Source organism: Osmerus mordax, chromosome 18 (genome assembly GCF_038355195.1).
Source record: "Osmerus mordax isolate fOsmMor3 chromosome 18, fOsmMor3.pri, whole genome shotgun sequence".
NCBI classification, from domain to species: domain Eukaryota; kingdom Metazoa; phylum Chordata; class Actinopteri; order Osmeriformes; family Osmeridae; genus Osmerus; species Osmerus mordax.
In genome coordinates, this window is record NC_090067.1 from 6,799,263 (window position 1) to 6,827,256 (window position 27,994).

Consider the following 27,994-nt stretch of genomic DNA (forward strand, 5'->3'; position numbering starts at 1 on the left):
TTGTATACCAGGAACATGGTCAAAGTGGTCATGATGAATAGGCTATATCATGATATAGGGTTAGGGGTGAGGTGGTCAAGGTGTGAGAGGAATGTGATTTGGGGCTTCTCCGAGTGACAGTTCCGACCTCTCACCTGTTAAGGAGGACTTGTTATGACCTTGCAAAATCTCCAGATTTGTCACTATAGGGAAGGTGAATCGCTAAATCGTCAACAACTAGACAATAACGAACGTTTTACGTTTAAATTGAAGCTGTAAAATCAATCAATCAGCCTGTGGGGCCTAATTGGTCTCGGCAGAAAAGCGTGAAAGGCTCAACTGCGGTGCATAAGCGACAAGTGCAGAAGAAACTTAAAATTATCAATTTTATCAACGGGGAAATATCACCAAGGGATCGGATTTAAAAAAACATTGTTATAGTTATTTATTACACTGAGGAAGCTTGTTTTTTTGTTGTTGTTTTTTTTTAAACTAAATCTTGGGTGAGACCCTTACATCTCTCTGGTCCCCCCGCCACCGCGGGGCTGCGGAGGCGTTTCTTAGGCGTCTCTTACTGCTTTCATGTGTTAAACTCAATACTTGGTCACATAGGCAGTCCCAACTAATTCACAAATAGGCCTACGCATTTTATTTCAAGTGCTCTCTGATTCCCCACAGCGATCAATACAGGGGCTGCAGTTCTGTGTTTTTTTTTCGAATCCATGTTGAAGTTTTTGCTCTCAGACTTGATCGCATTACCGCTGGTTGGGTCATTTCAGGCCAGTGCACGCGTTGCATCCAGAATCTCCGTGCTCCGAGGACCAAGCTGAGAGAATCCAACTGAAGACGGAATGCATTGGCATTGTGTGAGAAAATAATATTTGCGGACAAACTGCGTGGCCTATGTGGTATGTTGCCTTTTCTCATTTGAAACATGTGATAAAAGCACTCACGAACACTTGCAGTCGCCTACATGACGACGTATCAAGTCGACACTGACAGCAATTTACAGTCAATGAGGAATAGTATTCTACTGCTACTGTCTTTCTCAACTTTCTCACTGGTGTAGTTTGTCGAAATGAATTAATAAAACGCGAGCATACGTGGACACAATATTTTTGAGTCATTTCATGGCTTAAACTTGACGTCAGATTTGTAGGCTACATTAGGCTGTCTGGTTGATTTGTTACTTCATACCTAAGCTATCCACATTGTATGGATTTAGGCTACAGTAGTCAGTGTCAGCCAAATATTTCAAAGCGCTTAGGCTTTCTACTACGTCAATATTTACAAAAGGCTCGAAAATGTAGGTTATTTAGAATGCGTGTACACCTTTTGAAATAGGGTACACCACATCTGAAACCAAAAATAATAGGCTACACAGTCTCAAATACCATGCAAGGCAGGCTGGATGCATGACATGTCTGGTCAAGTATTTACATTATAAGCGGTGCATCCATGGAAATGGAAGCGGGAGTATTATGTGCATTGAGAGAATGTTCCCTGAAATGTTGTAGGCTACACATTGAAACCAATTGAAGCCATGATAACAACAACAAAAATCGGTACGATCTTAACGAGAAATGTAGGCTACTGTCCCTCGTGTGTTGCCGTAGATTGAATGTCTAATGTATCAGAATTTTCCGCGATCAGATTCTGCCGTTCTGGTGGGGGTATCTGAGGTCAATGCCTTCCTGCATGCCTGCCTGCCTGCCCAACGATGCCTTGTGAAAATTGAAGTCAATGTTTGCGATAATGTGGAAACACTACTGCAACTGATCTGATATTGTAAGTAAACAGAGTATTAGAAAACATATTTTTGTTGCTGTATAATTTACAAACGTAAAAACTTTACCAGCTTGCTGCGAAATAAACCTGTTTTAAAGCTTGGCTGTTTGCATTTTAGATAGCTGATGATTGCATAAATGATTCAAGTTTTTTTTCTTTCGAAATAATAACTGTTCGGTACAGTATCATGACTTATTTTTAGCTCAGTAGTTGCAGTCGTAGCCACAGAACACATGCAGCCACAATCGTGTGTGCCACGAAACCAAAGAGGATAGATAATGAACATTGATTGTATATATGCAATGATTACACCAGTCTCGTTCTGTGATGTAATTTATAATATTTTGTTGGACATTATTTGACGTAGGCTATTGACTAAATACATTTCCATGACATTTGATAAGAAGACTATATTTCCAAATCTGTGCATTCGATTCCGAGGTGGAGCCTGATCGTTTACAGAGTTTACGATTAGCCTGTTCTGATATCCCACATTCTGCAACATTTTAAAGGCAGGGTAGGCAATGTTTTTGAGAAGCACTTTTTGTCATATTCGCCAAAAGTAACTTCACTTCTTGATTGCAACCAATATATATAAAGGTTTGACGGTAATATGAAATATTTCATTCCGACATTTGTGGGCGTTGCAATACTGTAATAAACAAGACCAATCATTAAGGGGTACCCTGACTAGTGATTGGACTGGCTTAGCCTGGGACACACTGGTTGCGATCTGCTTCGAAGCGCCGCCTTTTTTCTTTCGGCGCCCATGTTACTAAATGGGACCGGCCACACTGGCTGCAAAGCCCATTGCCTGCCATCTGCAGCAATCGCGAGACGTTTGCGAAATCGCCTGCAGTATGATAAAATACACAATATTAGTTGATATATTTGAATAAAAAAACATGTTATTAAGATTGTACTTAATTAATAGTAGACTACAGTGAACATTTGTAAAGTTGTAGACTTTATAATTATTTGGTGGTTACCCTGGTGAAAACGAATGAAAATAAACTGATCTGTTGAGCCAACATGCCAGTAGTTGTTTTGTTTGTTTGAGAGAAATTAGTTGTTAGGCGTTGCACGCAACACACACGCGTGCAGATATAGCCTACCGAGAGAGAACCCCCAAGTCGATTTCTAAAATCATCGAGAAATTCAAGGAGATGGACGACATCAAATTAATTCTCGAAGTTGAAAAGCACAGGGAGTTGTATGACCCCCAGCACCAATTTGACAAGGACAACGTAGATAAGGATCAATGCTGGTATATAGCCAATGCCATGTTTATGTACCATATCAGCGTAAAGGAAAGCTCAGAGTAGCTGAAAGGATTGGTGACCGGTGCGGAGAAATCCGTGCCTGGTGTGAACAGCTTTGAGCCAGTCGTAGCCGATCGTGGCGCTGCACGGCGCTTCCAGGCAGGCGCTGCACTGCGCTTCCATGTGTGTCCGAGGCGTTACCTCTCTGTCTACCCACCCTACTTACCTGCGCGCACTCTGCCCTGCACTCAATGCGAGTCTGTAGTTTTGTGGGAGTGGTTTTGAAGGGAGGGGGTGGTATATTTTGTGTCAAATAGAAGCTAAAATAGTTAGCTTCGCAAAACTTCCTTACCCTGCCTTTAAGAAGGCATAGATTACTTTTCAGTTTGTTTTCATCTTTGGGGTCAAATATAGGCCATATTTCTATGAATGCCAATATTGTGCAGTAGGCTACTGTAAGACAACAAAATATAGGACAAAATGCTAAATATTCATGAACTTCATGTTGAGACAATGCATCAGTGTAAGACTTTGATTAGGTGGACCTACAGTGTTCATCACTATATTATGGTTCATTGCTCAAACTGCTAACTCAAATCTTAAGACTTAACTTACTATCTCAATGCAATAGTGCACATATCCAATTGGAGTTCCATAAAACAAAGTAGATTTTATCTTAGTTCATTTGTATCTTTAGAATTCCTTTGAAATTCACAAAAATTGCACTGACACAGTGGTTTTATTCATAATAGTAAGATGGTTGAGATCAAGGGTAAATTCCAGACAGGAATCTCATTAGGAAATATGTCCTCTATTTAACACTTGCCTTTCAACATAATATTATTGTATACAGCATACTGTAGGAGAGGAACAATGTTCCACACATAAGCCTAAAGGGGTTTTCCCAATTTCTAATGCTTACCAACGGTTTGCCTCCCAATTTAGTTAAATTTGAAAGGTTAAGTTTTGGGTAGGCCACTGGGAAGGGTTAACAGCACTACTTGCCTGATCGCAATATTATTATTATTAAAATACCTTAATATACTTTTTTGTTGTATGTATTATACAGAGGGAGGACCTATGATATAAATTTTTTGGTATACATACTAAATGGTATTAAATCAGTTGGTGTGATCTGCTTTGACTAGAAATGATCTACGCTGTTAATATTGGCACCAGGCAACGACACAGCTTAGAACAGTGGTCTCGGACTGTGTACATGCGGCCTAGATATTCATTTAGCAGACACTTTCATCCAAAAGTGTACAAACACTCAATCCATAAGTTATACAGCGATGCAGGAGTGGAACCTTCAGAGGGTGTGAGACTCGAACCCAAAACATATTGTACACAATGCGCTGCAAAATATAACAATTTCCTTGGGCTTAGTGCCATTATAATATAGTGCACTGTGGGATAACCCCTTATCTGAGCCACCCAGGAGACACCTTATCAAACTCTTTTAATTAGTTTAATTGGTTAATTCAGTCAACATCATCAGACTTTTTATGAGGCCGGGTGTAGTAAGCTTGCCTGAGGTATCAAACTTTGCCCTTTAAAACCGTGTGCATTATGTCAAGAGTCAGTTCAGTTTATGCTTCAGTGAGAAAATCAATAAGGAAACATTCATCTTTATGAATGTGTGACTAAAGGGTGGAGGATTATTGGATGATTTATGTTTACATGCAGGGTTTTAGTGGGTTGTCACTTGTTTAAGGTCTGGCGTGTCAGAGACCTGGTCCCTCGAAGCAGACAATAATTAGGCTATCTGTTTCTTTTACTTTCTGATTGTAGTTGTGGGGATGAAAGGAAGGGTTTGCAGGAGATGTTCATTTTCCTGTGAATTAATTTGTGCTTTTTCTGCTCCAGACTATATTATAAAAAATATATATAATTTACAAACCCAAAGAGTCCTTTTATTTCCCTGTGGGTGGTTTTTCTGTGAATCACGTGTTTCCTCAAGCAGCTGGCTTTCCCATAAAGCAAAGTAAAATATGGATAACAGTTCAAGGTTAAAATTATTCCACTAGTTTGAAGTTAAGAGTTTTGCCAAATAAGTATGCTTATTTAGATGTATCAAAGTAAAAATATCAAACTGCATTTACCTTAAGTTCGGGCAAATATACTGTGTGGGAAAGAGAAGAATGACTCTCTAGGCCTATGCTATACCCCTTGCAGTATTGCAGTAACCCATACTCACTCAATGGGTGCCCTTTCCAAACTAGTCGATGTCTAATGTTTGGATATCTGTCAATGATCTCTACATTTTGATCTACCAGGTCAGTTACTGAGTATCACTACAGTCTTCATAAGTCTGTCACAAACACACAGTTCATACTTGTTGATGACGTTAAACCATTTTCTAAAATGGCTGGATTGCCAGTGAAAGAAGGAGCTGATGTGTCACCTTTCTGGTCAAGAGTAACCGTGGTTGTTTTTTGAGACCAACAGCATGTTAACCTTTGACCTTTTAAAGTGTTACAAAGTCCATATAGAAACTCTTATGCCCCTACTCTTATTAAGATGCATACAGTTTATATTATGTCTTCTGATGGGTTCGGTTAGCCTGAGAACAATGTAAATGTTGCTGTAGCAGATTGGTCTGGTCACCCTCCCATTCAAAAAGATTTCCCTCTGTCATGAAAGTGCTAGAACAATCACCATCATTTAAATAAAGGGGGTGGGTTTTGATGCGATGACTGTACAGAGGAGCGTCGTAAGAGGGATTAAGTAAAGGAATTTAAGATGAACAAGATATAATCTTGAGCAGATTTGTAGTTGTGTCATATTGTTACTTCCTCAATAAGAAGACTACAGTACAGCAGCATTGGATAATGAAGGGTTTAAGAAAAAACACTTTGCTGTTTTTGTAAAACATTTAAGCCATATGTGAAGATAAGTGATGTGGCCTTTGCATTGAATATCTTAACACATTTTTAAAGTGGCTTGTATTATTCATGAAGTAGCCGATTCATTAGTATTGGGAAATAACATGTGGATCACTCCTGCCAGAATTGTATTAATTGTCCATTTCAGCAGAATTAAGACCTATTAGAACTGCAGTGTTTGCTGACGTAGCCCCCCCCCCTCCTGTTCTGAGAGTGGTTACTATTTTTTTTTAAAACATGCCTGTAGGGTAATTTATGAATGTTGTAGCAAAAAAATATTTTGTCCAGAAAGCAAACATGTTGTTACAGGTTGGATCTTATTGGCATGTGAAGATGAACCCACAGAATAGCCCAGAAGACTGTTCAGTCTTCTCTCTCCGAAAGGGGTTTGGATGCCATGCAACGAGCTTTGGTTTGGCAAAATATGATGCTAAAAGAATTGATGTTTGTGTTGTAAAGAAGAACGGCAATTTGACATGAATGAACAGGGGATATGGAAACATCTCTGTTTGTGTTCTTTCCAGAACTAAAGGGCAGCTTGTTAGAGGTCCCATCTACCCAACTGAAACAAAATAATTTGCAGTCATTTAACCCAACCTGTGTTCACAGAAGCTTGCTCTGTTGGGTTTAATAGATGTTTCAAGCCCATACCTGAAAAAAGGCAGAGATTCAGTAAATTTAGCGAAACTAAGACACAACCCTTCAAAACTTAATTCTTCTCGTGTAAACAAAAAGGGTAAAGGTCTTTTTTCTGCTGTAAAACTGTTGAAAACAAAACTGATTACTCATTCTTCTTCTCGTCTGTCTGTTTACTGTCCTCGTCCATTCTACGTGCCCTGTTTGGAGTTCTGCAGTTCAGTTTTCTGTTGTTGAAATCCTAAACCCCACGCTTCATTGAGTCAGAGCCATATCTCATCTGATCATAGCCCGGTGCACCACAGGATTCTCGAAGTTGTTTGACCAGCTAGGTATGCACCACGCAGCTGTCAGAAACAACTGCTCAGCACACTTGCTCTCACATTCACGTTTAGCGAGTGTAGCTCTCTACTTCGCCAATGTTCAATGTTGGAAGCAACTTCAGCAATATTTGGCTGTGCGCTCTATGAGATGAATGTATTGTTTGTCCCCAGTAAGAACATTTGTACTTTGGGAAACTTTTGTAGACCTAATGCTTTCAGGGTAGAGTTTAATACCTTCATGTGCTTGTAACTGAAGTAATCAAAGCTTACCTTTTCAGACCTAAGGAGTATAACTTTCAGGAAAACTGAAAATGTTACTTGCAACAGTGCCTACGACATGTTCAGCTTTAAATGGTTTGTGTGGCTGTGTAGAATGCTTGGATATTACATTATTTAATGTAGTACAGGCTTCCATTTGACAGTCAGTTTTTTCTACAATGCTAATCTGCTGTTTTCCATACACTCCCACACTCTTGCTTAGAAGAAAAACATTCAGCTCTTTTTTTCTCTCTGTATCTAGCCTCTGTCTTACTCTATCTTTCTTTACTCATTTTCCTTCTCAGCTTTTTTGCATAAAGCGCAAAGGATTGGTGTATTACCATATTTGAAATTTCTCTGAAATGAAAACAAAAGACTGTTTTGAAACAGATTTATTAACGTAGGACTTTGGAAACATTTGCAAACTAGCAGCATGCTGCTCTCCATTTAAAAGTCTCCATCAGTCTTTCACAGCCTTCACATTTTCAGACACACCATGACTGATGTATGGGAAGATGAGGAAAGGTTTTGTGTTGAGATCCCAACTACACTGGAGGCCCAGGGACTCCAGAGGCTTGTTTACCCAGAAGTTTGTTGCAGTCTCCCAGGGAGAAAGCAATGTTTGTGTGTCTGTAGATAGAAGGCCACATCAAGCTAATTTAATTTGAAGAGAATCCGAGCAATTAAATGATAAACCCAAATCTGATGAAAATGGCTCGGATGAAAACATGTTTTTGTTCGAAGCACAAGGGGTTAGACTGAAGCTTTTGGTGCCTCTGGCTCTTTCCCCAAACCCAAGCCTAAACTGTGTCCCTTGTGAGATCTTAGACTGACCACAAGCAGATATTAATATTTAGTTCTTCAGCTAATCTTTTTGAAAATAAAGTTTTGAACCCGTCCCGTAGTAGACGCTTCAGAGCCGAGCCCATTGTAATGTGAATGAATTATTTTCGGAATTTTTGTTGTTGTTGGAAAATAAAACATATGTCAGACATTACAGCAGAAGCTAGTGCTGTTGGAGAAAACAGCTTTTTGAGAGAACCTGTTAAGAGTGATCTTAACATGGTCTGGTCATGGTAACATTTGCTAGACAGTGTAAACCAAAACAGTAGGGTATCTCTTTAAAAAACGTAGTGATCAAAATCAATAGAAGTCAATTGTACATCACTCAGAGATTTCTGTTGGCCATTACTGATTAAACTTCACTGCTCTATGCTTTGGTCAAGCATTTGTCAGTGAATGTGGAGGTCAGTTTTTCCGTTTACATCTTAAATTGCTGCACAGCAATCATTGAAACATCAGCTTTGTGGGTTGCTGAAGTTTTCATTCAAACGCAACACCGGAATCACCCCATCTCCACGGGGATAATGACAGTCAGGCCTTGCAGTCCTGATAGATGATCAGAGCAGTCCAGATCAGAAGACAATGACAATGCAGAGATATCATTTGAATTTGTATGATTAATGGATTCTGCTTTGTGTGCTGTTCTTGCCAGAGGTCATTTATATCCCCAGTATTTGCAAAATGTTGTACATTTACGTCCACATACAGTACAGGAACGAAGACCCATTTGTGTTAAAAGAAGTTCTGTTTCTTGTTTACTCCACTCCCTCACTTTTCACCTGAGCCTGTTGAACGGCAGCTGTTTGGGTAGATGTTTGGCATGTTGTTGACAAGAGGTGGTAGGGCACGTAACTCCTCATTTGAAAGACATCTCTGTTCTTTAGGAGAGTCTGATAGTGGCTCTGTAATTAATGCACCTCCTCCTTTTGTACTCCCTGCTCAAGTTGCAAAGGTCACATCAAACAGCAGGTTAAAATGCCTATTAGCTGCTGTTTGTCAATCCTCAACTGTACAGCTGCAGTTTAACAATGCCATGTAAACAGATAAGCGTACTAATATGACTGAACATTCTGAAGTTCAATGTAATTGTTCTAGGTTATAGTCGACCCCTTTAGCTTTTGTTTGCACAGCTATCAGAGTTCAAAGTTCCCAGAAATAATTAAACCTACATGTTTTGACAAGACTTGCAGTTGTGCAAGTTTTTAGGAGTTATGTGCAATACCTTGAATAAGCAAAGCACTGTTTGTCAACATAATCAGATCCAACATCACCAGAGCTAAGCCTAGGACTACATGACAGTACAGAAGAAGTACACAGCCTTCCTCTGTTGAAGGATGTGAATGCCTTACCATCAACTTTCAGCAGCACCAATCTCTCATTATCACTCATAGACAAGAGGTTGCAGGCCGTTGGCATGCCCCAAGAGTACGTACATATAACTACAACTGCATGGCTGTATGTGTTCCAAGCTTCAGACAGGGACCCTGGTGTGGTGGTGGGACAGACTAATGCTACCTGCGAGGGGCTTAACAGCACACAGAGGCTGCTGTTGCACTGTGTTTACTGGAAGAGGGGAAGAGGGGACAAGGCTGAATTATTGAGAGAGAGAGAGAGAGAGAGAGAGATGTAAAAGCCTTCATCTTCACTTTTCTGCCCCTGCATCTCTATGGTGCACTCTTAGTGGGAGGTCAGTCAGGGTAAGGGAGCTATGATTGCCTCTGTTGAAATAAGATGAGAAATAAGATTGGCAAAAATAAACAAATGAAAGAACTTTGCACTAGATTTGTAAAAGTGGCACTGAATTGTATCATTCCAAAAGGCTATATTTGGACACATGCTACTGTAGTTATGCTATGGTTTCCCTAAACAGCGAGAATAGTGTTTTGGAATAAAATGTTTCAGTCAAGTTAAAATAGCCTGTGATAGGACTTACTTGGAGTTTGCCACAAAAGGATAGGTCTCTGAGCATTCAGGTGTCCTGTGCTGTGGTGTGCTGTTATCGGGAACATAGTGTCTGGCATTTTCACTTTTGGGACATTATAAATCTTGCTTACATCAGTGTGACATTTGTGTACCAGTGTGTTGAACTATGAGGGGTCCTTAGATTGAGTGGTTGCTGTAGTTACCCCGGCTGGCATCATGCCTTCACCTTTAAGAAAGGCTCGCAGCCCCTGGCTGGTGGTGTGTCTCATTACGTAAGAGCCTGGCTGATCGTCCAAAGCATTGTGGCCCCTGCCCTGTCCCCTGCCCTGTCCCCTGCCCTGTCCCCTGCCCTGTCCCCTGCCCTGTCCCCTGCCCTGTCCCCTGCCCTGTCCTCTGCCCTGTCCCCTGCCCTGTCCCCTGCCCTGTCCCCTGCCCTGTCCCCTGCCCTGTCCCCTGCCCTGTCCCCTGCCCTGTCCCCTGCCCTGTCCCCTGCCAACATGCACTGGACGTGTCTTCACCTCTTGCTTCACAGGGCCCTCTGGACATGGCTATGTTTGCAAAACACTCTCTCAGGCTCAATTTCTCTCTCAATTCCAGTTTATTGTCTTACAGGATACGCAAGTATACAAGTAAAATGAAAAGCTTTGTGCCGCTGAGCTACCTACAGTGCAGTTATAACAATAAAAGATAAAATATTAATAATTAAAATAAAACTATATTAGACACAATACTCACTGACCAATGTAATGAAACAGAGAGGGTAGGCAGTTGCAAGGTGGTAATAATAAGTGCAAATGTGCAAAAAGTCTATGCTGGGCAGTGCAGTACTCAGACTGTAAAGTCGTGATGTGCAGGAAGGAGGTGGGGGGGTAATAACAGTCTGTTTCAGAAGGGAGGTGGGGGGGGGGGTAGTTATCTGTTCAGGAGTCTGATGGCCTGGAGATAGAAGCTGTCCTGTAGTCGAATTGTTCTGGAACTAATGCTGCGGTGCCGCTTGCCAGATGGTAGCACTGTGAACAGTTCGTGGTTGGGGTGGTTGGGGTCGCCGATGATCTTCCTGGCCTTTGACAGGCACCGCCTGGTGTAGATGTCTTGTAGGGAGGGAAGTTCACCTCATGTGATGCGCTGCGCTGACCGCATCACCCTCTGAAGTGCTTTGCGGTTCAGCTCAGTGCAGTTTCCATACCAGGCAGGGATGCAACCAGTCAGGACGTTTTCTATGGTGCAGCTGTAGAAGGACTTTAGGATGCCGGGACTCATGCCGAACTTCGTGGAAGATGCCCCGTTGGGGCCTTTTTCACCACATGTTAGGTGTGTGTGTGGCCCATGTCAGGTCCTCTGCGTTGTGAACACCGAAGAACTGTAAGCTGGTTACCCTCTCCACTGCCGCTCTGTGGATGGTGATGGGGGCGTGCTCCCCCCTCTGCTTCCTGAAGCCCACGATCAGCTGCTTGGTTTTGCTGACGTTTAGGAAAGGTCGTTCTCCTGGCACCAGTGGGTCAGGGTGTCGAGCTCCCCTCTGTAGGCTGGCTCGTCGTCACTGGAGATCAGGCCTATCACCGTCGTATCGTCAGCAAACTTGATGACCATGTTGTTGGAGTGTTGCGTGGCCGTGCAGTGGTGGGTGTACAGGGAGTTCAGGAGGGGACTCAGCACACAGCCTTGTGGGGCCCCCGTATTTAGAGTCAGTGTGGTAGAGGTGGTGTTTCCTGTCGCACTCACACACAGTTCCCACCTCTACGTCTTTCTCTTAATCGCAGCCTCTCTCTCTCTCTCTCTTAGTCGAACGATGACCATCTGCTGTGCTCTCTGTAATATTGCCTCAGCAATTTCTGTCTGTCTCTATCCTCTCTATCCCTCTCTGTTCCTCTCCTTTTTGCTCTCCCACTTTCACAAATGTTTTCTCTCCCCTCCCTACTTTTTTTGACTGTTTCCTCTAATAGTGGAATGATCTGAAATAGCTGCTTCTCTACCATGTTTTTGTCTGCAACTTTGCTTTTAACCAACCAGCACCAACCCCGCCCCCCCCCTCCCCCCAACCCCCCGGGTCCAGAAATCCAGACGGACTGGCCCATACAAAAGGATTACTGGTCCTGTGAGTCTACTCAGAATGCATTTTGAAGGGCCTTGTTTCCTGTGTGACCAAATGTGTCTGGGTTTATGACAGACAATCTGCCTAGGTTTTTTTTTCTAAACCACGGGACTGGGGATTGGTCGGTTTGAAAGTAATCATTTAACTCGTGTTGGTTATTTTACTTGAATGGTATTAGTACGGAACAGCATAAGTCTTCTACCTTCTTTTAAGATTTGTGAATAATGACATACTGTGGTGTCCAGGCTGATTAGCAGACATAGCCTATGTTTTTGAATATAGCTGTTCCATGTGGGTACTATTTTTGTGACCTCAATCTACAGCATATTATACATGCAAATGGTTCCTGTGCTATCTCTTTGAAATGCCTGTTTTGCTTGGATCATTCCTTAGCAGGGCTCTCAAGACTCACGCATTTGCCGTGAGACTCTCGCATTTCAACCAGCTCACACGCTCTCACGCAACACCTTGTATTTCTCACGCTGAGAAATCCTTTCACTTGTTCCGCTATATACAATTAATGGATGAGGCACAGGCATACAGAGGTAAGTTTTCTGCCGAGTTAACAGCTGTCTTGAGTTATACAGAGTTAAATGCCACAGGCATGGTATTGGTGATGTAATGACAGGTATGATAATGTCACGCCAAACTTTTGATAAAACTTGAGAGCCCTTCCTTAGCTGTATAACCTTTTCAGCCAGATGAATGTGTAGTCCTGGCTTCCAAACGCAACAGCGTATACCATTTTAGGAGAATTATACAGATTGTTGAGAAAATTCTCATGACAGCTGATTCCTTTGTTTTTCTCTTATCTGCTAATGAAGTCCCTAAGGCAGGCATGCTGTACTACTGCTATGTTAGAGCGCTCCACTACTTAGTAGTCTTATCCAAAATGGGTTATAATGTTTCAATGCCTCAGTACTTTCTAAACCAATTAAAAAATGCAATGAAGCCATTTATGTCCATTTACAGTTTCTACTGTGATTAACAACCTGTTGTATTGCCACAATTTTGTTTTAGAGTCACCTATACTTGAGTTCTTTTAAATCCTGAGATAATTGTTAGTTCAAGAATTGGACAGCTCAACCTTAATAATATTGACCTTCGAAATGTCACAATACCCAGTGTGTATGTAATAAATGTAGTCACTGAGGGGGTAGTGTTATCTGACTCTTGTGGTGGGCCTCAAGGGGTACAGACGGCCAGAGGCCAGGAAACGAATGCACTGGCAAGATATATTAGTGGTTATTAACTTTGGTCACCCAGATTTCCTCTCAGGTGCACTATTGTATTCCGCAATTCTATAAGCAATTTTATAAGTAGATGCTACCACGAGTAGGATCTTCCCATGAGCGGGTACAGGTACTGCACAGAAAAGCAACACAGGAAAAGCAGTCCTGTCTGTACACAGAGACCACCTTCTTGTTCTCCAGCTGTGCATGCAGCTTCAGCTGGACCTGCCTCCCTGGTCTAGGTTCATGCAGACAGAGTGCACACACCTGAATGAGCACACCACAGGCTGCTATGGCCCACAGAAGGAAGGGGAGAGAGGGAGAGGGGCAGAGCACAGGGAACATGGGGCAAGGGGAGAGAGGGAGAGGGGCAGAGCACAGGGAACATGGGGCAAGGGGAGAGAGGGAGAGGGGCAGAGCACAGGGAACATGGGACAAGGGGAGAGAGGGAGAGGGGCAGAGCACAGGGAACATGGGACAAGGGGAGAGAGGGAGAGGGGCAGAGCACAGGGAACATGGGGCAAGGGGAGAGAGGGAGAGGGGCAGAGCACAGGGAACATGGGACAAGGGGAGAGAGGGAGAGGGGCAGAGCACAGGGAACATGGGGCAAGGGGACAGAGGGAGAGGGGCAGAGCACAGGGAACATGGGACAAGGGGAGAGAGGGAGAGGGGCAGAGCACAGGGAACATGGGACAAGGGGAGAGAGGGAGAGGGGCAGAGCACAGGGAACATGGGACAAGGGGAGAGAGGGAGAGGGGCAGAGCACAGGGAACATGGGACAAGGGGAGAGAGGGAGAGGGGCAGAGCACAGGGAACATGGGACATCAGCAGGCCCAACAACATGAGGCATCTCAGCACAGTGTGTCCTGGCTGGCTGAAAGTACCAATTGGGCCAGATGAAACCGAGCCCTGTCTGCAGCTGTTGTGGAAGCATGCTGCTCTCTTCCTCTATGGCATGGCCTAGATTCACCAAATTGGATGCACTCACTTAGACCAACTGCATGTTATTTTTAAGGTTGCCTTTTTTTTAAAGATTCCAACGTTTTGAACGATCGCTAAATCCCAAACATTTATTGAGATTTTCTCTGGGTTCCTCAGGGAGGGGTTAGGACTCATTATTTTTGAGGTTGCCGTCTCCGCTAGCGCTCTTCCGCAGGGACAGCACAGCACAGGGGGGAAATGACAGGCTGATGATTATCCTCACATATAATCTCAGTCTCATTTTACTGCATTAGAAGTTGCCCCGAACCAGAAACGCTCCTTGTAAATTCTGACCCTGAGATGTCTCTGAAGACATAACCCTGAACCATGATGGCAAACCCCCAGTAGGAGACTGCCTGGGTGCATGCCTTGTTTGCACAACTTATTTATTGATACATGTTTGTATATCTGGGGCCAGTAAAGGTTTACTTACTGCACATGTTCAACAAGTAAGAAGTGTTGTAGGATTTAATTATTGCCGGTGCGGTATTAATACGGGATTACATCTGAGATGTGGGTAAAGGTAAGTGTACATGAGCTGAAACATAAGCTCCTTAGTTAAATAAACGATAAAAAGAACTAGTCTCGCAGTACTGGCTCTGGAGTACTCTTAGTGGACAGGGAACATGTTCCTGATGTTAAAGGAACGTTTATTTGGATTCCTGTCCAGCTATGGTTGTACTCTGATTCGGCCTGTTTGAGATCACTGGAGTGGAATGTCAACAGTGACCCTGCTGGTCATTTCACATGTGATTATTGTTTGATTCTCCTTTTGTTTGCTTTGGAGAAAGGGGACTGGAAAATACTCAGCCCAGATATTTAGAGTCTTCTCTGACCTTGCAATGTTCTCTGACCTGCAGGGTATTGGGAAAACAACTGTGATCTTCAGTTTGAGTATAGCAAGTAAGACTATTATACATTTGATACAGTTTATCAAATGTATAATGTAATATGTGCCTGTTATCATACATATTGTCGAAATTAAAGCATATATGAGAGCAAAACACATTTTTACATATCTAGCTTCCAATTTAGGCTAGCATTGCACAATTTTCCTTATTAAACACACATTGTTCTAGATTTGAGTAGACAAAAAACTTCATCCACAAACTCCCCCCTCTTTTTTTCTCGTGCTGGCCAGTGCCAAGGGTTGTCTAAAAAACAAAAACTCAAGTAAAAAAGACTAGATTGTAGATACAGTACATGGAAAAAACATTTTGGCGTCGCCCAAAAAAATGTGTTCTGCTCCAAAAGTTGGATTTCCTTCAAGCACAAGAGAGACAGAGGAGAAGAGAGGGGGGGGAGTGAGGGCTGAGAAGGAGGGGTGAACGAAGTAGTGTGTGAATGAGGGAGATAGACAAGCATCTTGTTAAAGTGTTCTTCTGAACGCTTAGGTCCCGAAGGCGACAGTGTCACACTCCAACCACGCAGACCCGGGCCAGACAAGTCATTTGGCGGGCGAGAGGGTAAAATGGAACAGGCTGTCTTTTCCTTTAAGCTAAACCATGGCACAGGAAGCTTTCTAATAACATGGTAGAGTTCATTGCTTTTAACGTGAGTATTTCTATTCTGGTTTCATGGTCTTAATTTCTGCCTCTGGATTTTTGGGACCAGTTTCCACCATCTATTTTCCCTTGAGATGTAGCTGTAGAAATGCCTATAAATGTAGAACTTTCATGTTTTTATTGTTGTCTGACCTCAACAGCCTTGATGATGTCAACAATAGTGTGTGTAAACATGTTTGGGTTCTCTTCAAGAATATAATGTTTTGGAATAAAATACTCACTTGTCTTCCATGTACAGCATTGGTAAGTAAGCCTTTTTCACATTCATGGTGTCTGGTTTATGTTGTTCAAGTTGTCTGTTCTTGAACAAAAAGTACCAGAGGAAGCCACATGGTAAAAGTGTACAAGCCCCAGTGTTGATTGAGAGCCAGCGGCATGATGGGAATCAGCTTTGGATCTCTTTCCTACAGCTCAGAAGGCCCCTCTGTGTACAAAGAGCTGCAAAAAGAATGCAGAGTGAAAGACAGGCATTCAAAGTTAAACACAAAACACAATATTTATGCTTCTAATTGGTATGATTATTTTGTTTTATTTCATTTGGGTGTCTCCTAGCAGCTACAGGGACTCTCGGGAAAACAATGGATCTGTGTATTGGCATACAGGTTGGGGCTGTGTCTGGCTTGGGTTTCATGTCTGTCTGAGGCCAAGATTTAGAGTCGAACATGCTCTATCTCTTGTAACATATAATATAGAGATAGCGCTTCCATTCCTTTGCCTAGCTTCATGCTTACATACTTAACATCGTTAAAGTTTCTCAAACGTTAGTTAGGTTATATGTGTGACAGACCCCAGGTGTTGGTTTTTGTGGCATGTGGCAGTGTATTGCACTCTAAACGCCAGTGCTGTGTGGGTGGTTCCAAGTAGTAACAATTTGCTAGCTGCCATGAAGCCAAACCTCAGGATGCATCCATCACATCTGTGCTCATCTTGCTCTGGTGTGAAGTGAACAGTCCTCGGTGGATGCTAGAGTGCTCCTCAAGCAGAGTCAACACTGGAACAGAATTATTACCGAGCCGCAAATAGAATAATTTCCCTTTGTTGTCTGTTCATTTAGTTTGTTATTGGTCAGGCCAATTGGCCATCTCCAGCTCCCCTGTATTGATGTGCTGATCAGCTGGGCTTAACTGGGTTGACAGCTGCTTTGTTTGTGCTCTGTCCCATCCCATGAGCACCATGTGCCCTTCATGTTCCTGTGTTCCTGCTTCTTTTCCCTCCCATATCTTAGTCCCAGTTGAAACTATGGTCTCAACAGAATGTGTATGGCAGCACCAGTTTGTCCCTGGAGTCACAGGAATGCTGGCTTGACTATGATATTATAAAGGTTCATGACACGGGTCTGTCAAGCTGTCTGTACTTGCAAAACGCAAGGGTTCACGAGAGCGCAAAGTTACGCTTTTACTGTATCTCTACTGTCTGACTTGAGCTATCCCACTTCATTCATTTGTAATGTTACCAAGCTAGTGACAAACCTGTTAATCATTGGTAAATACTTTTCACACAAACATAATGGACTCATTGGTTAGACCTAGGTTCACTGTTTTGAGGTACACAGGCCTACTTGTGTTTCTCTACTTGGAAACCGTTTACTGAAAACTTGAAGTGGATCTAATCCAGCTCTTTCCTCTCTTGCATTGCTGGCCTTGTAGTCCAGGCTTGACTAATGTACTGTACTGAGGGACAGTGAAATCATTATCCAATGGGTTGGTGGGTCCAGCTGTGAGGAGGAGATGAATCTGGAACTCTCACTTGAATCATGAGCCAGAGACAGAACTGTCAGCTTGCCAAATCTTTATGGTTCCAGAATTCAAAGAATTCAGCCAGTGGTTTAGGACTGATGTGACATCAGATTGTTGATTAGTTTTTTCCATGTAGGTGGAACTCTGGCAGTCCAGAGAGAGAGAGAGATAGAGACAGTGTACTCTGTACTGTAGCTATGACTGTTGTTGTTGTTTTGCATAAGATTGGCAAGCTTCCAAGCCAGCTAGCGTTCAGCTAACATAGTGTCCAGTTTTTTCTTCAGTAGACAAATACGGGTTGGTTATAGAGAGAATCCTATGGTGCCAGATTTCGCTGACCTATTTGCAATTTGGCAGCTGGTTGCATTCTCTCTTTTGAGACTTATGTAAAGGAGCGGTTTTAAGTTCTCCGTTTTTCAGCATGTGACTTGTCTCAGCCATTGGAGTTGAAGTGAACCTCTCTAGCTCTGCAGGGCCATGCTTGCAATAGTAATTCTTTCATGTATAATGTTTCTGAGTGATAGTATGTTTTTATTTGGTTGCATTCTTAGTTTTTTCTCACTTAGGATCTGAGTACTTCCTGTGCATCTGCCAAGAAACGTCCCCTTCGCCACTGGCCCTGCCGCGGCCCGCCTTGGGGGCCTTGGCCTGCCCCTCTGACTGTCTGTCTGGCCTGCCGTTTGTCTGCCTGTCTGTCTGCTTAACTGGCTGGCTGTCAGCCCTGTCTGTCTGGCCTGCCGTTTGTCTGCCTGTCTGTCTGCTTAACTGGCTGGCTGTCAGCCCTGTCTGTATGCCGGTCTGTCTGTCTGCCTGTCTATCTGCTCAACTGGCTGGTTGTCTGCCCTGCTCATGTGGCTGTCTGCCTGTCTGTCAGTCCCACTGTCTGCCTGTCTGTCTTTCCAGGTGAACCTCTCCCTCATACTGTTCACAATTGTCTGTGGAGCTCAGGTGTGTGGTGTGTACCTAACGGAATTGAAAACACAGGCCGCCCATGGTCTTAGACTGTCTGAATTTTGTCACTGTTTATGTACTTGGCTGTTAGGCTGTAACCCTCAGAAAATCATGGAAAATCATACGCGTTGTGTATTTTTGGACTTGTTAAAATAGACTGGTTAGGTTTTTATTAGTTTTTATTACATTTTGATTGAAGGAATGTATGAATATTGAATCATTCAAAGAGTATCGGTTGCAACAATATCCGTAGTTTCACTGGTTGATTGCCCTTTAAACAAATGCTCTTAAATGAATGCTATTTAAACAATTCGCTCTCTGAAACTCCCCTTATTTGTATGACAGTGATGACACACCGGGCGGGGCTTAGTGTTGTGAGAGGCAGACGGGGCATCAAGGGGTTGTACTGTTCTGCTGTAGTTAGCAGCTTCGGATGTTGGGTAACTGCACCTTGCCAGTATGAGCCTGACACCTGGTGACATACGCTGTGTCTGAATACCTTCCCTACAGGGGTCCCTAGGTCTGGTGGACACTGGAGACAGGTCTTCAAAGACACACTTTCTCGGCGTTGCACAACCACACACACACACACCCATTCGAGAAACACACAGTGGCAGCTCCATCATTAGTAGTCTGTGTCAGTTGCATGCAAAGAACTGGCCCAGGCACAGAGGCGTTGGGTGCCAGACAGTGTTTTGAGAGGGGATTGTGTGGGGGGGAATAGTTGGCACAACAGACAAGGTCAACCACAACAATGCCGTGGGTCAGCCACATGTGACATGACCATGGCATTCGCGGTCACACCCCTGCAATGAAGAGGGCCAATATCTCAGGAGTACACTAGACAGTACACTAGGAACTAGTGACTAGCCTACAGAAAGGCTGATGTCTGAGTTGACCAAATAACTCATGTTGGCGTACACATAAATGTGGATAGGTCCCATGAAACCAAATGGGAAGCATGTGATTGGCCAGAATTAGCACTGTGTCAAACACAACCGGATGATACGGAGAACAGCCAGCCTTGACTTTTTCCTTCCAGTGCTGCTAGGACGGCACCATGTGAAGGCTAAATGCAGAACCACCTGCTTTGTTACAGATGTGCAAAGAGAGGATGTCGTGATGTACAAACCAAGAAACCTGCTGACGCTGGCAGATTTCATTTCTCTATCCCCCCCCCCCAACCCCCCTTTTTCCGGCAGTCCACCCCCCCCCCCCACACACACACACACACATTATTTTTACCACTCCAAACAGCTTACTGCAGTATCCTAAAAGGCCCTGCGCGTGTCCTGAGTTGTCCTCTACTACCCAGCATGCAGTGCAGTGATCTGATGTCAGAGCTGGATGGGTGCACAGTGGTGATGAGGGAGAGGGAGGGTTGGATTGGGGGTGGGCTGGCAGACGGTCTGATGAGGATGCTGCCCTTTTTTCTCGTCCTCCCCCCTCCCACCACCACCACCAACCTACCCTGTTGCCGCCGGTTTGAAAATTAATCTTTCTCCCCTTCTGTCTGAAATTGTGTTGATGTGGATGAAAAGGTAAAAAAAAAAAAAAGAAGACTATCCTAGATGTTGCAGAGCAGTGTTTCAGAGATTGTGTTGTCCTCATCTGACCCACTCTCACAGCACTGGCAAACAGAGTGGCATGGAAGGGAGGGGGAGAGGGAGGGTTGGAGCGAGGCGCGAGCGAGGGAGGGAGGGATGAGTGTGTGGGCGGGATGAGGGGAAAACGGGATCATGCCTTTTAGACGATTCTCTTCGCTTTCTTCTGTCCAATGCCCCCGTGTAGGGTGTACTCCACACATGACTGCTTCTCCCAGCACTTTCTCTTGAGATCATTTCTGGAGCTTAGTGTCATAGGTTCCTCGACATATACGCCTCGTCAACCTCCCCCTCCCACTGCACACACACACACACACACACACACACACATCGTCAATCAGGACAAACATCACTCATTTATCCAACTGCTTTACATTAGGTTAAATGCTACTTTATACCGTGCCAGCATATACACAGGGTAAAACACTACATCCCATGTTGTGAAATGTCACCCAATGGAAATTCAACTCGGAGGTAGAGAATCAATCAAAAATGAATTTAAAAAACGCAGCCCACCTCCTGTAAGTTAGCTGAAGTGTTGTAGTGTCTGCAGTGACTGGTTTGCCTTTTATTTTTTCTGGGTGTCATTTTTCAAGCAGCCATTTTGTATCGCATCAGACAAATGTAAGCATGCTCTGCTGTTGAGATCTGCGGGGTAACAAGGCAGAGACAGACTAGCTGTGTCTGATTTATATAACCATAACACCACTCACATCTGGGGCACAAAAAGGGACCAGCTCTCTGGATCAGACCTGCAGACACAAGGCATGTTTGGCATTCAATCACTGGCCTGAAGCATAGACACACCCTGCTCGACAAAGGCATAACTACATTAAGACATGAAATCCGGGAAGTTATTTCCCCCTGCCTGTTATGAGATAGGATCAGGACACTTACTTTGGTGTCCTTTCATGTTATATTTTACAAGTTTGTCCCTACTGGTGCCTTTTGCATGGGTTGGCATGACCAGAACCACAAAAGCTGGCTTTCTAGAGGATTTTTTGAATATGGGTCAAGATGTTCTCAGATTGTCCTCAGACTAGGACAAATTTGTTTTCCCTTTGTTTGGTCATTAGCTCCTTGAATTGGTGAATTTCACTGTTGCATTCATAAAGATTACTTGCTCTTTGAGAAATAAATGTTTCACTACAAACATGGCCTATATTCTTGACTAATAACAAATGTTTCTCTTTCTCTCTGTCACTTTGTCTTTCTTACCCATACATTTTTATCTGGCACTCCCTCTGCATATCTTATTTGCAATACTTTATACTTAAGTGAGGGAGAGAAGGAGGAAGAGATATACAGGGAAAGGGAGACATAAGGAAGAATGAACACCCCCATTAGTCTTGTTGTTTAGTCTCATTACAAGTAATTACTGTTTGTCCATGAGCAATTTACTAGTCTGACCTGCCTCAGAATTGATGGTTGAAACTAATACTTTCCTTTTCTCTCTGTTGTACTTGCTCACATATAAACATGGACGTTCATCATTAGGCTCGCCTTGTGCAGCAAGAAAAGGTTTAGACATAGCTGTAAAACAGAAGGAAACTGTTGAAAGGGCTATTAGATCCTCTTTTCTTATCTGGTGAAGTATTTATTTGTTGTTGCCAGAGGTCAACGTGAGTAGAGAAGCTGCTTTGAATGTCTTTTATATGAAAACTGCAAATTTTCCATCTATCTATCTATGTTTTGAGATTTTACAGCTTGATGACGTGCCGCATGCCACATGTTTTCACCCTGGGACTGACGCATTTCGAGATGCTGGTGTGACAGATTTGGTTCATTAATACTGACGGGAACCTCTTCTTGTTGCAGGTTTGCGTCCGGAGGGAGCTTTATGGCGCCTCGAACCTGCCTGCTGTGAGACTTCACAGCTCCCTCCAGTAAGAATGGCCCTTTGTTACTCAAATTCACACAGCCTGTGTCCAGCACCTCACATCATACCCTACTCTGCCAAAAAAAAAAATTGTTGAGGAGAGCAAAGCATATTAGAGTACAAATAGAACAGATCACAGTAGAGTAGACGGTAGTGGATTACACCATAGCACAGTAGAACAAGAGTAGAGCATCGTGGAGTAGAGCATAGTAGAGTATAGAAGAACATTGTAGAGTCATGCATTGTGGAGCAAAGCTGGACAGAGCATAGAGTAGAGTAGAGCTACTAAAATGTATCCCCTTTACTGGCCCCTGTACACACAAATACTTACACAGACACACAAACCGACGTGCCCAGGCATGCAGACTCACACAGACACTCCAGAAAAGAAAGTCCACAGAAACACACACCTTATTACTTACTGTCACACAACATTGATTACATATATTCATTTCTGCTAGTTAGTCTTCCTCTAAATGTAATTAGAGCCAGGCTTGGGTAATAGCAGAGCATAAATCTGTCTGTGGTTTATGCTGTTAGAAAGAAGAATGTTTTTTAGGTGATAGTGTTGAATTTGTGGAAGATCAGACGGGTCGATATAAACTAATGACAGAACTGGCTGGCTCCCTAGATTTGAGCCTCTAAAAAACTAGTCGAGCAGATTCCTTCTACAGACGTTGCTTTGGTAGCTTCATGGAAAACGTTCTCTTGGCTTGGGCAATAGCTTGGCTCCTAGTATGTTATTATTTTTTCTGGGTCATTTAGATAAGATTAGGTCATTTAGATAGCGGTCAGGTTCATCACAACTCATGATTCAAGGCCTAAATCTATCTCACAAGAGATATCATCTTATGAATTCTGCAAAGCACAACAGGAACATTGAATGTGGGCTTTTACAAAACAAAAAAGCACTGCCTCTATATCTCCAATGAGATTTTCGGATGCGGCTATGTCTAGATGTTGGCTGAGCAACTAAATGTAATGTGATAAGGGTAGGACAGTCTACTCTACAAAGTCAAATCGTTGATTCTTTCATCAGCTGAATTATTTTTGATGAAAACACCATCTGCCACCATACTGTGATCTCTGTTGCCATGATGATGTGTCCTTACTACACTGTGCGTTTGATCCAACTCTGTATATTAAGTGTCAGAGAACGATTTCAGCCCAGTAGATCATATTTGTAAGATGGAGCTCGACTCTTATCAAAAGGACATCTGAAAACAGGGTGCACAGAGGGCAGGCCTCCGAGAGTGAAAACATAACCACCGGTTGGCACGGTATCGTAGATGCGTCATGCACTGTGACATTTCCACAAGCTGAGTACGTTGGAGAGTGTGAAGGCTGTGAAAAGTGGGCAACCTCACCTAAAAATAACATGTTCACCCAGTGTGTCTTATTGACTTGTGAACGTAGTCCAGGGTGAGCATGTGTGAGTTCATGTGAGATCTGTGGCGTGTTTCCACTGTTTGCTAATTGGTTGATTTCCACAGCATTATGCATTCAACTTTCAGAAGTGTCGTATTTATTCATTGAGCCGGAATAGAGTACCACAAACAACCAGTGCATTGTCTTAAATGTGCTCCTGAAAAAAAGCTTTTGATTCTCGTGCTGTTCTATTGTCCTAAACATCCTTTGATGTTTGCAAAAGCCTTCCATAGGGTGGAAGCGATGGACAAATATTCCAGCTGACATCTAAAACTGCTCTGGGGAGGTTCTTAGTGTCTCTGCATCCTGATGGGTAGAGTTCATTGGTAGAGCATTGGACTGTAGATCAAGAGGTCCCAGGTTCAAATGTCACTATATTCCTTTGGATAGGGGCGTCTGCTAAATGATTACATTATTATTATTATTATTATTAATAATGATATAATTATCATTATTATTATTATCTGGAGATATTTATAGCCCAGTTTCCCAGGCGTGGATTAAGCCTAGTCCTAGCCTAAAACCGTTTTTCAATGGAAATCTTCATAGAATGTTTCTCTCGCTTTTAGGACCAGTTGTAATCCATGTCTGGGGAACTGGGTGTGTCTGGGTGGGCCTTAGTGTCTATAGTGTAATGTTAATCGAGCAAGTAAGAATATTCTGTCATCATTTTTAAACCCACTGTACTGAAGCTTCATCCTACGTAGGGTTACCAACAAGCTCACCAAGAAGAGCCCATGCACACACCATCTCAGTGGTGTGTGCTATCTCCAAACATCTTGTGACTTCTTGGATTTCTCATTTATAATGCATTAGCTAACCTGGCATAGACCTGGCACAGGAGAACCCTTGTGTTCTCTGCTGCGTTCCACGGGGACTGGGGAAGGTCAAGGTAAAGTTCTGGCCTGTAAATAATGCAGCAGTTCCATACTTTATCGTTCTATAGAGCTTCGCTGACATCTTTTTATAAAGTCAAGTTCTTTCCCCCTAAAGGTCTTCTCCATTAAGAGTTCAAACAAGACTGTGTGAGACAGTTAGTGCACTTTTCTACAGGCAAGAGTGAAAAAAGAGGGGCTTATTGGAGTGAGTGCAATTCAACCCATTATGTTGTGGGCTCTATTCTGAACATTAGGCTGTATTGTGGTCCAATAATGCTGTGTGTTTGGCAAATAGGTCAGATCTCTATGTAACGGCTTGTTTGTAGAACAGCTTCTCTAGTTGACTGGCACAAGGGATTGAGTGCCTAGTACGATTCTTAATTCCAGTAAAAAACGGTAATTGTCTGTATTAGGTTTTGCTGAACTGAATATGAAGGATGTGGTTAGTACTGTCTGGTAGAAGAGGAAATACACCTTGGCTGTCTTTCAGAGCACCCCTCCTCTTCTGAACCCAGCACACTGTGTGCTTTTCTGTGTGTGTGATATAGTATTGCCTTACGCAACTGGACCTTTCCTTGGTGTTAGAGGGTGGGGCGCAGTGGAACGTTTTGAAGTCAGCGTTGAACCAGGCAGCGGAACAGGAAGTTGGCTCTGGACAAAGGCAGGGGAAGTGTGTGTCTGAAGAGGGTTGGGGGGGGGCTGTCAGGAAGCAGGGGGTCTGAGAGGACGAGGGTAAGTATGGATGCGCTAACGAGAGCGTAGGCCTGAACGTGTCTGTACTCATAGGTAGCATCAGGACAGCCCGAGATGATTCGGCTGCTTTCCAGCGCCATTGTTTACTGTAGCTTGCTGTCGTCATCGAAGCTCTCCCCCCGTGAAGACATTTCCAAATGAGTTCATCTTTATTTGCCCCAGGCTCCTTCAGAAAAAAATCTTACATGAAAGTAATCTTGTATCTCAGCGAGGAGAGGAGCGTGACTACACACGGTACGTGATCTTGAACAGCCCTTTTCCCTCCCCCCAACGAGGCTGTGCCATTCAGCGGAGCAGACCCAAAGATACACAAAGCCTCTTGGTATATTACCTGCCCTCTTCCCGACTCCCTCAAAGTAAAACACGGATTTTGAAGTGTAGAATGACACACCAATCTGCCTAACCCTGTCCTTTGTTAAATGGAGTTTGACAACATTTCTGCACCCCCTCTCCCCTTTCCGCCTCCTCTCTCACTGTCTAGATCTGGATCAAGTGTATTTACTCTCCAGCCAACAGTTCTCTGATCTTATCTGTTACTCATACACGTGTAAAGGTTTTAAAACGGATTTACTTACAGGACACAGTCTTTAATAGTGTCATTCAGTAAAGAGTTTAATGGCGACTCCTGTATCAACAACTACTTGTATCATTCTAATTTGGACTATCATTTGAATTTTGGGATATGAACACCACATTTGTTTATCTATTGCATCAGGAACAGATTCTTAATTTTGTTAGCCATAAATTCCCATGATTAATGCCTTATGCAAGAGCAGCGTAACTGTTTGCTGGCTCGCCACTTTGAAGGAGCTCTGACATGAGCGTTGCACCCCAAAAAATGTATTACTCAATAACTGTCATTTAGGAATGGTGTAGGCCTATATCATGTGGAACAGATGCTGGGTCACATGGACAAGACGTCTCAAAAAAGAAGAGAAAGCACAGTTTAGAAATGAGGCTCTTTGTGTTAAGAGATGTTTTCAATGCTCCTCTCTTATTCCCTCTCTGGAACTGCAGGGTGACTTCAAGCATCACTAAGTGAATTTAGTTTGTTCCGTAATGTGCTGAGATGAAAAATGGAAATTCACCAAAGCGCTCAAACCAAGAGATTTCTCTCTAAAACAAAAATGTTGTGGACAGGGAGAACTTTGCACACTGGCCCAGATTGAACAGTGGTTGACATCAATCTGATTGTTGGAGATTTTAAAAAGTTACACAAAGTATATGTTGCAGTTGTGTGTGTAACCGACGACATCCCATATTGGTCTCGCTGTTCCCAAGGTTAAAATGAGTGAGATTGTTCATAGACCCTTTAAATATGACAGTGCAGTTCTAGGGATGCAAGCTCATTCATTTAGCAACCATTTTGGTGAGATTTTTAAACTTGTTTCTTTTTAACTCTGCGTCCTTGAGCTGCGGGGCTAGGATGTGGGCCTTCCCAGCTGTCAGTACTTAGCTGGCCAATATGCATTTATTCCCATCATATATTTCAAACAAGCTGTAGAGGGTAGTAAGTGGACGTTTCAAGGGCAGTAAGACAAGTCGGGATAAAGAGAGCTAAAAAACGTGGCATGGCTCCAGGTTATGCTGTTGAGAAACCAAAAACAAACATGGAGTCTTTAACCTGCTATGAGTTTGGATTTGATTGTTCCTGCCATTTGCTCAATTTTCAGCTTGGTGTGACACTTCTAGTGATCTCATTCGTTTAGGAATTATATAATTCTCCTGCAGGTAAATGTGATATATACATGATATAGGCCTACACCATTCCTAAATTACAGTTATTGAGTAATATATTTTTGTAAAGCACATTTCCTTGTGAGGCAAATACAGTGAACGAATTGTCACCCTGCAAAGTATCACAGATAACATAGAAATATACTGCCTTGTACAGTAACTATTGTAAGTTTAGAGCAAAATGGCTTTTTGGTTCTCTTTTTTGCCGTATGAAAGGCTATTCCATTCACGGCCACTAGGTGTCCTTGTCAACATATTTTATAGCCAAATCCTCAGAATTTACCCCATCCTGCTGGAGTGAACACAACATCATAAACTGTTACGTCATCTTCCCACTGATACTCACTACACAATCCACAAAAACATGTACATGGAAGGAAGTTGTGGAGATAATGAAAACATTCTCTATCTTTTCCAGGCTAACATGTTTTAAATATCCCCTCTCTGGACAGCGAAATTCAGCACACAGAGGTGAGGAAATTTGTCATATATTTACCTATGTGTAATTCTTCAGCATTACACATGGTGCTGTCCGCCTTTTATATCAACAAGCTTTAGTTTTCCTTTTATTTGTTATTGTCCTCTTTACACAGGCCATGTCAAAAGTGTATGTCAAAAAAGCTGTGCTATTAAAGTACTTTACATGATCGTTGCAGTGAACATCTCTTCTTGCTCCCTTCCGCTCCCTTCCTTGTTGAATCCTTCCCGTCTCCCGCGTCTCCACAGACCGGTATCCCCATGTCTGTGGATACTCAGAGGATGAAGCGTAGACCTTAAACCCCAGCAGTATGTCAGGTAAGCATCCTTTGGGGCCTTCATGTGTCACCTACTAACAGACCTGGCAGATTCATGAATAATATTAAAGATGGCTCAGGAAATAACACATTTACTTTCAAGTTGTTTTTAAGTTAATTCAATTGACTTGAGGTCTCTAAAGTCAAAAGAGTCCCAAAAAATGTATCTTTTGACAGTGACAAGTACTGTCAAGTCTTGATGTTTGGCATATATCCTTCAGCAGCTGACGGATACCAGACTGACTGTGACTGGAATGGGTTCAGTAATTGACACACAGCCAGCGCTTGTACAGTATTGTTTTACCCACAGCAGTTCTGTATGTACTGCATGCAGTAACGAAGTCAACAACAGCCCACAGTCAGAAACCCTGCTCTTCTATACCAGCTCTCTAACTCCATGTGATGTCTCCATGTGTGTATTATTATCAAAATGATCATTTTGTCCATGTGAGTTTAATTGCCTA

At 43.0% G+C, this 27,994-nt stretch overlaps 1 protein-coding gene and 1 long non-coding RNA gene across 11 annotated transcripts in view; one reads left to right on the forward strand and one right to left on the reverse strand.

Annotated features, from left to right (window-relative positions):
* Positions 1–398: 398 nt before the first annotated feature.
* Positions 399–27,994, forward strand: part of thrb (thyroid hormone receptor beta) — a 41,057-nt gene continuing 13,461 nt past the window's right edge. For 2 of the 10 annotated variants that reach the window (XM_067255511.1, XM_067255521.1), the window contains exons 1-6: positions 399–887; positions 1,633–1,767; positions 21,880–21,947; positions 27,155–27,207; positions 27,463–27,531; positions 27,752–27,942. In XM_067255511.1, the coding sequence (XP_067111612.1) occupies positions 27,933–27,942 (10 nt within the window). In that variant the 5' untranslated portion in view covers positions 399–887; positions 1,633–1,767; positions 21,880–21,947; ... (1 more) ...; positions 27,463–27,531; positions 27,752–27,932. Of the gene's footprint in view, positions 888–1,632; positions 1,768–15,605; positions 15,760–21,879; positions 21,948–25,214; positions 25,234–27,154; positions 27,208–27,392; positions 27,532–27,751; positions 27,943–27,994 lie in introns of those variants that run through there. The other 8 variants (XM_067255515.1, XM_067255512.1, XM_067255516.1 and 5 more) reach the window with 8 other exon arrangements.
* On the reverse strand, positions 13,878–27,753 carry LOC136961980 (uncharacterized). The gene is made up of 3 exons (XR_010878882.1): positions 27,380–27,753; positions 15,992–16,208; positions 13,878–15,468 (listed from the first exon to the last, which is right to left on the reverse strand). It is a non-coding gene; the product is annotated as an uncharacterized lncRNA (long non-coding RNA).